General features: G+C 37.7%; 1 protein-coding gene across 1 annotated transcript; it reads right to left on the bottom strand.

The window, feature by feature from the left end:
- Positions 1-2,016: 2,016 nt before the first annotated feature.
- Positions 2,017-7,351, bottom strand: LOC144560412 (putative lipoxygenase 5). Its single transcript, XM_078309606.1, has 9 exons — positions 6,863-7,351; positions 5,653-5,936; positions 4,978-5,218; positions 4,525-4,845; positions 4,311-4,396; positions 4,110-4,217; positions 3,676-3,980; positions 3,320-3,586; positions 2,017-3,061 (listed from the first exon to the last, which is right to left on the bottom strand). Exons 1-9 carry the CDS (start codon positions 7,206-7,208, stop codon positions 2,311-2,313), a joined length of 2,709 nt encoding a protein of 902 aa, XP_078165732.1. The 5' UTR covers positions 7,209-7,351; the 3' UTR covers positions 2,017-2,310.
- Between the last annotated feature and the right edge of the window lie 933 nt (positions 7,352-8,284).

The following is an 8,284-nucleotide window of genomic DNA, read 5'->3' on the forward strand; positions in this document are numbered from 1 at the left end:
ATCGTCGCCATTATTTCCTAATTCTCTAATTCAGTTTACAACCATTTTTCAATCATAATATTTTGTTATCCCGCTGTTATATTATTCAAATGATTTCCAAACGCAGCCAATATAAATAGAAATAATTGAGTCTTATATATAGAAATTAGGAAATAATACTGGTTTCTACTTTCTACTCACGTTGCTTCAGCCCCTACGTTTCAGTTCAATTTTTGTACAATATATATTTTTTGGTCAGGGGTGTAAAATGTATTTAAATAGGGTTTAATTTGTTATTATAACAGAATGCATTATATTTGTTATAATAGAACAATATTTTTACTGATTTAGAACTCATATTGTAAATAATCCTAGTTTATCTAGAGATAATATGTTTTTTCAGAAATTATTATTTGTTAGATTTTAATCGGACGGCTATATATTTATTCAAGTGCATCTCTCTCTGATTGATTGGTCACAAGTCGAGCGAGTCGGGTAAAGATATTAATGAATTCTTCCAGCCCACTAACCATATGAAAGAGCTGATTAGACTGTGTAGTTCGTGCTCTGTATGAAGCACAATTAAATCTGTTAATATTTACCCGATTGGTCCTAGGATTTGTCTGCTCCAGATTCAGTGGCGTAACTTTGCAATAAATATGTAGCAAAGCGATTACACCCGTTTTCACGCTTTTTATGACTCGCTGCACGTGATCATACCGAGAAATATTTATATATATACCTATAGATAGAGAAGAAACTTCGACGAAGCCCAGGCGAAGAAATGTTCTTCGTCTGGTTTCATCTCACCTAACGGGAAATGCCCGGCCGTGCGTTTGATTTTCTGTGATTTATGCACAGATCAACCAATAAACATGCTGCCACAAGAGAGTACCTCTCATGATGCTTCAAATTTTAAATGCCATGGGTTTTAAAGACGGTTTTAATCGGTCTTTTTAGTTTTTATTATGCGAGCGATTTAAATCAGACAGTTTTAATTTTTCATATATTACTATAAAAGTGTCATTATATAGTCTTGTCAGTTTTTTATCATTAAATTATCGTAAAGTAGCTCCACATGTTAGTTAGCTTCAGCTAAGCACATTGATTTTAGTTTATAAGTAGATTGTTAATTACCTCAGTTATTTTCTCAATTAACTTGTGTTTAGCTCTAAGTGATATCTTTTCAAAATTAGAATTTTTCCTCATTATAATCTATAAGAAAAACATTAATGCGACAACCATGATTTTAGTTTCTAAATACAAAAAAAATCATAATATTAGCTTTCGACTATAAAAGAGTTACTAAGATATTTAATTAGATACAATCAGTACATAGCAATAATGAAACGCATCCATAGTTCGAATTAGTGAATAACATATACAGGCATAAGTATAAGCATAGAAGGAAAGCAAAAGAGAAACATGATTTCGAAAATTAATAAAACACAACTGCAGTTAATTTCATTTAATATATATGCTCTTACATATTTAAATTGGCTTCATATACCGAAGGAATTTAAAATAGACATCATCATAATATAATCTTGTGGCTGTGATTAGTCTTTTTGTCAGCTTTTGGTTTTCATCGGTTCCAAAGAATTGGATCACAGGATTATTGATTGCAAATATTAGTATGCTTTGCGGTCCTCTAGTTGTTTATTGGGCGCATAAATCAAGAGAGCTGCTTTGAGAATATTTGAATCAGTTCCGGATATATATGCTGATTGTTCAGTAGAATTAGTGTGTTTTTAAGTTCACAAAGGACATTGGTGAACTTAAAGATGTATTTTAAATATGAAAATCCTTTTCATTTTCTTTTGAAGCATTAATTTGTTTGAGGCATTATGAATTTTGAAGAAGGTAATTTAAGCTGTGTAACAGAAATATAGCAGTATGCATAATTGTTTACTGAGTCTCAGAGAAATGTTATTCAGAAAATTTCTAACTATATTACTAGCAGTTGGTACCTGATCCATCCTAGACAGGTATAATAGTAGATACCAGTACCGGGCTTGAGCAAGCTAGCTAAATAGCAGTAGAAATAGTATGTGTTTTATTCCGACTAAAGTATATCCACTTAACATAAATGAATAGTTCTTGTACATTCTACAGTTATTGTACATTTATTTTTTCTTTACCCCTCCTCCCCCAATTTAGCCTCCTATTTAGTTTTTTTTTATGACCTCTATACAATATTGTACAATACAATCCCTAGAAAAAACTTGAAAAATCAAAAAGCCACAAATCAAGGCTCTCAAATAATTTTCTATGAACCAAAAACCACCCTTGGATTGTGGGAAGAAATAACAATATCAAATAATTATATTATCAGATTGTTACACTATTCGGCACACCTCGGCAAGTAACACCCGGCTCAGAACTCGGCTGCATCAACTCATATGGCAAGACCCCGGCCCCGCACCGGTTTCTCCTCTCCTTATCTCCATTTCTTCTCTCCATTTCCTTCTCAGCCTCTGTAACCTCCTTTGCAAACTCCTTAAAGGCCTTCACCATCTCATCATCTCCAGTCCAGTTGTTGTCTCTCTCTCCCAAGTATTCTTCATCTTTTGAGTGAGTAGATAACGTGTCAATAACCGTCATAAAAGTTGTCATCTGGGTCAAACCCGGCAATGCCGAGAGAAAAAACCGGTGCGGATCGGCCACAAAATTTTTATACTCCGGATCAGTCTCAACTGGTACAAGCCGGCGCATAAGAGGTGGCCGGTTAGGTACATACCCGCCCAATGGATATTGACCAAAATTCAAAGCTGCGTGTTGAGCTGATGCTAGCCAGATTAGTTTTGTGAGAATTGAGACTAGATTTGATTGGTCAGTTAGTTGGGGCCACCAAGGGGCAGACTTGAGGTCGGCATGGCCCACCTGGACCGACTCTGCATACCATGACTGAAGCTCTGTATCAGAAAGGATTGACTGGGAGGTCGGGTAGTAGGTGGCAACATATGATTGGACGAATTTCTCAATTGCCGACCAAAGGAGAAGCCCGTCGGTTGCGTATGGATAGTCTTTGATTAGGAGTCGTAGGCCATGTGGTTCAGTCTCATCTGGTACAGCCATTCCCCTGAAAAGGAATATTCAGAGAGAAATGCAAGTTAGCTTTTGATGACATGAATCATGATATGGATTGGACGGTTTTGATAAGTAGGCCAAATTAGGCCAAGTTAACACGAATCCAAGTTAGGCCTATGTTGATAAACCCAACTTAGTCTCCAGTTAAGTTGAGGATTAATTAACCACTACATTTGAATGTTAAGCAGCACTTAGGTCCAAAGAAAAGGACTCAGTGAAGAAAGAAAGAAGGAAAGAAAAAACAACAAACCTTCTGATTAGATCAGAAGGAAGGTCCTCCTGATCAAAGCGCCATAGCTCCCGATATGCAGCCGAGCTCATCTCCACACAATATTTCCCTGGAGTGAAGCCAGACTCAATGACACCACCACCACTGATCAAGATTTGCCTTGCAATCGAGTTTATCTTAAGGTTGTACCGCATGTGGGGTTTCAAAAGCTTGAATATCGGGTGCATTATACTAAGCTGGCGGTGGGCTGCTATGATAAATGGCTCGGTGCAAGCATGCGTTCTCAACCTACATCATTATTCAGATTAAGATTAAAATACTGAACTAGATGAGTGAATATTGATCAAATATTATAAGATTTACTTAAGCATACTTACCAGTGGTTGACAAGTTGGTGGACCCCAGCATCATTGGAACATACATGTGCCTTTGCGAGTTGCCACAACCAATTGCTGGTTGCATCAGTCGGTGGAGTCAGGACCCGCTTTGCCCGAGCACAATTTGGGGTTGCGGCTGGGAGACACAGTTCTATGGAGATTGGTTTTAGTGTACCTAAATCTGTCAAAAAGAATATGGTACGGGTCGCATAGGCCTTCCGTCCATCTTGTGCATTTATCTTGTCGAGGAATGGAAGATATATATCATGGAAATCTAGCATGTATAGCCTGTTGTTCTCCAATGCCTACATTACATCAAAAGTTCAAAGAGTGAATACATGAAATTTCTAAATTAACCCCCGGAAATTAATTATATGAAAATTGTTCTCTTCTTTCTTTTTATGGATGTGTTCAAGAGTAGTCAGTTAGGTTACCTGTTGAACTGACATGCCATTGAGATGACCAATAATGTGTTCTTCCTTGATGGCTGATTCGGGTGGGCCATAGACATCTGGATCAAGCTTGCTTACTGGAGGAAATGCCTGAAATTACAGAGGCAAAATTCATTTTTTTTTCCAACTACAATATTTTCTATTCAATACAGTTAACTCAAAACGATTAACATGGAGTAGTACCTGAAGCCGTTCAATATTTACTGGGTTGATACCAGCTAGTGACTGTCGTGCAAATTCATCATCTCTCAGCCATGCAAACTTGTCCTCTGCATAAATTCCAAAATCTCACTATTCAGTCACTTGCACTTAAAAAAAATAATGGCTATACTTGGTATTCATAAATACAAGTATATATATACAACCATACATAATAGAAAAGATAAGGGTTACATACTTCGGAGGATGTGAGGGGTGTCGTAGCGAAGCAACCCCTCGCTGGCCTGTATCTTCGTGACAAAGGGGATTTTCTCCAGGAGGTAATCTTGAAGAGCCTGCTTGAGACGGAGACCTTCCTTGAAGAGGTTATCAATGTCGTGGAATCCCTTGAAGTCGTTGGTCTCGGGGGAGAGAGACGACACCAAAAGCGGCACCAGGTTGTGCAGCAATGCTTTTACATCCCCATCTGCTAGCATCTCTAGTTTCTTCTCCTCAAACTCCTCGTCTCGCGGGATGTAAATCGGCTCCGGGTACTCTGTCCTGCTCTCAGCCATCTCATCTGTTATATATCCATCAGGGGCATTATTGTCAATCGGAGTTAATGTGAAAAGATTTTGCTTTATTTGGTAAATTCATGAAACCTTCACACTTTGAGCTAGGGGCATTTATGGTAGTGTTTTCATCACTGTACCTGTTTCAGATGGGGATCGTCCGGTACGTAGACGTCTAGGATAAGGCAAAGCTTTGCTCCCTCCTATGTTGGGCCGTACCAACTCCGTCCCCTTGTCGGGGCTTCCCAAGTCATTATATATGTCGTAGTCGTAAATTCTGTCAGTCATCTTTCTCTCTCCTTTCCCGTCACCTCTCAGTCCCATCAGCTCCATCTCTCTCAATCTTCTCAGGCCTAGCGGAGTCTCTGACGGTAAGTAAGGCTGCGATTGACAAAAATGGTAACAAAATAAGCAAAAGTAGCAAAAATAACATAATAGGTAGAATATATATATATATATATATATAAAGGTTCATCTTTGGCTGCACTGGAAAAGTACTTGGAAAAACCATTAAAAAAAATAGAAGTTCTATTACTACTAAGGTAATATATTCATTCTGTGCTCTTCATATTTTTTTTTTTTTTTTTTAGTTACTCTCCAAAAATGGAACACGTCATAAAATTTTCAACACTACTGGGAAAGGACTACATGCAGGAAAAATTCAATTTAATTTACTTAAATTAAACATTGGTGGAAGTTGCACCATCTATAAAAGATCAACAATTTCCCTAAGGTATAATCTACAGATTTTATTAAGTATATAAATACTATATAAGAGATGTAACCTTTTTTCCCAAATAAAAAAATTATGTTACCTTGTTGGTGAAGAAGACTCTCTTATTGGGATGAATTCTAGTAGGCTGGATCCAAGAGTCGCAAGTGAAATGGACGGTACCAGTTGATTCAAAACCCTGTACCTCTATGTTTTCCAAGTAGAATTCTCTTTGATGACGGTTCAAAATTGTAATTGCACCCGGTTCACCGAATGTCGAGTCTACCATGAACTCAGCAGTGTAAACCACCTTCTCAGCTTTCAAATCCTTCTTGTCAAACCAGCCTTTCAAGTGGGTCCTCTTGCTTGTTTTTGGACCTCCAGTTTCTTCACAAAATAAAAACAAAATTAATTAATAAGTTAATCCTGATGCATTAATAAATATCCTTTTCAGACACACAACTGTCAATAAAAAAAAATTAATATATGAAAATAGCTGTCATACAAAGAAATCTGTGTTGCTAATTTGCAAGAACAACCCACCCTTTTCATAAATTTGAACAGAAAAGGGCCCTTTTGCATATGGGAAAGGACCCTTTTACAATTTATAACTTAGTATAGGGGTTTTTCTGCAAACTTTCTGAAAATGATGCAGCAAGACAGAGATCACTGGTCATATAAGTTCTGTTGAGAAACAACTGTCACTAATAAATGCTCATAAGTATAACTGTATAAGCTAAGTCTTGTATAGGTATTTTATAAGATGATAATGCCTCCATGGTTATATTTAGAAATAAAATATATCCCAATTATAAGGTAAAGATTATAACAAATCAGTTTTGGCTTCATGCAGTGATGTTTTAATTCTATAGTCCGTGCGCTGCATGAAGCCAAACTGATCTGTTAAAATCATTACCCCAATTATATGTCCATTAGCATCCATTGAGGGAAGACACATTGAAACAAGTGTACACCATTTCATTGCACAATGATGCAATTTAGAAATTGGATAGAGATCAACCAATTAAACCAAAGCTTTAAAAAAATTGCATCTTTCAGCAATTGGAAGAATAACAGATAATGAGCAGTTCCAAAATAGAATTCATGAATAAAGTGCATAGCCTTTAAGAGTATGAACTGAGGTCAATTGGGGATAAAATGGGGTCTTTATAGCATCACTATTTTACTAAAAAAGAAGCGAACTTTTCCCAATCAGTATACTTGTCAAAAACAGCTGGAATATTCAAAGAAAACCTACCAAGATCAAATTTTGACTGGAATTTCACGCAAGGAAAATAAAAATTGCAACTTACTCGGATCAATCTCAGTGCCGATCAGCTCCAAAAGAACACTTCTCCCGATGATTTTATCAGAATAAGCATCGATTTGGTTCGCAATAGTCTCTTTCAGATCCTCTCTCCGTTTCCTCCTCACTGTCACCACAGCTCTCGCCATGAACTTCACCGTCTTCTCCACCTCTACAATCGCCTCACTCGACGCCATTCTCTCAACCGTAGCCGATGCCATGGGACTTCTCAACCTCATTCTTCGAACTCCGCCTCTCCTCTGTCTCGAATTTAGCGAACTAGACGAAGAGAAGCATAGTTTGCTTCCTTCTCCACTCAAACCTCTACACAAAATCTCCATTGAAACCGCCATTAGCGGGCCTATTTCGCAACACAGCTAAAAACCCAAAAACAACAATCCTTTTGTTTCTTTTTCTTCTTCTTTGTTTGTTTGATTCAGTGAAAAATCTCTTCTTTGCTTTTTTATTGTTTTGTTAGGGGAAGAAAAGAACGATGGATAGTTGGGAGAGGAAGCGAGATGGTTTTATAAAGGCGTGAGAGAGAGAGACAAGGGGCTAAGATTTTAACAAAGTAGTTCTGGCTTCCTGCAGCGCATGAATAGATTCAAAGCAGCACTGCATATGGTCCATGGGTTGCATGAAGTCGTAACTACTCTGTTATTAAAATCTTTACCCGAGGTAACCGAGTACTTGAGTTAGATCCTGACCATCCGATGAGAATCTGAACCACTCCGGCCCGAGGTGGAATGCAAGGGATTCTTTAATATACGTGCAAAAGAAGATCGAACGGTCAGGATCTAAAATCAAAATTTCTGTTACCTCAGGGGACTGAACTCGGGGTAAAGGTACTTACTAACAGAGTATTTTGATTTCATGCAGAGCATGAACAATGAATTCAAAACAGTACTGTATATGGTCCATGCGCTGCATGAAGTTCAAAACTACTGTTAAAATCCTTACCCGAAGTAACACAGTATTTGAGTTTATATCCTAACCGTCCGATCAGAATCACGTGAATGCACGTGTCCTAAAATATTCGCGTTGTAGCAGATCGAACGGTGTGAATCTAAACTCAAAATTTCTGTTACCTCAGGTGGTATAATTTCGGAGCAAAATGGGAAATGGACAGGACTCTTTTGGTCGCGCCGCCAACACGTGGAGTCGCGTTTTAAAAATGGGCTGGGTCTCTTTTCAAAAAGACTCGCGAGGAAAACAAGCGAGATCTCGCAGCTTCCTAGTAGGAGCCAGGAGAGCATGCGCTTGGTGCCTTGCTCTCATTAAATTACTATTTTGCCCTTCAAAAGTTGTTTCTCCTCACTACTCACTAGTTTATGCTTGTAATTTTTTTTTTCTTGCTATAATAATTACCAACCTGAAATTTTGTTTTTAAGAATAAAATAAGAAATAAATAAGGACACTACTTCAGTGA

Source organism: Carex rostrata, chromosome 10 (assembly GCF_964058835.1).
Source record: "Carex rostrata chromosome 10, lpCarRost1.2, whole genome shotgun sequence".
Taxonomy (NCBI): Eukaryota; Viridiplantae; Streptophyta; class Magnoliopsida; order Poales; family Cyperaceae; genus Carex; species Carex rostrata.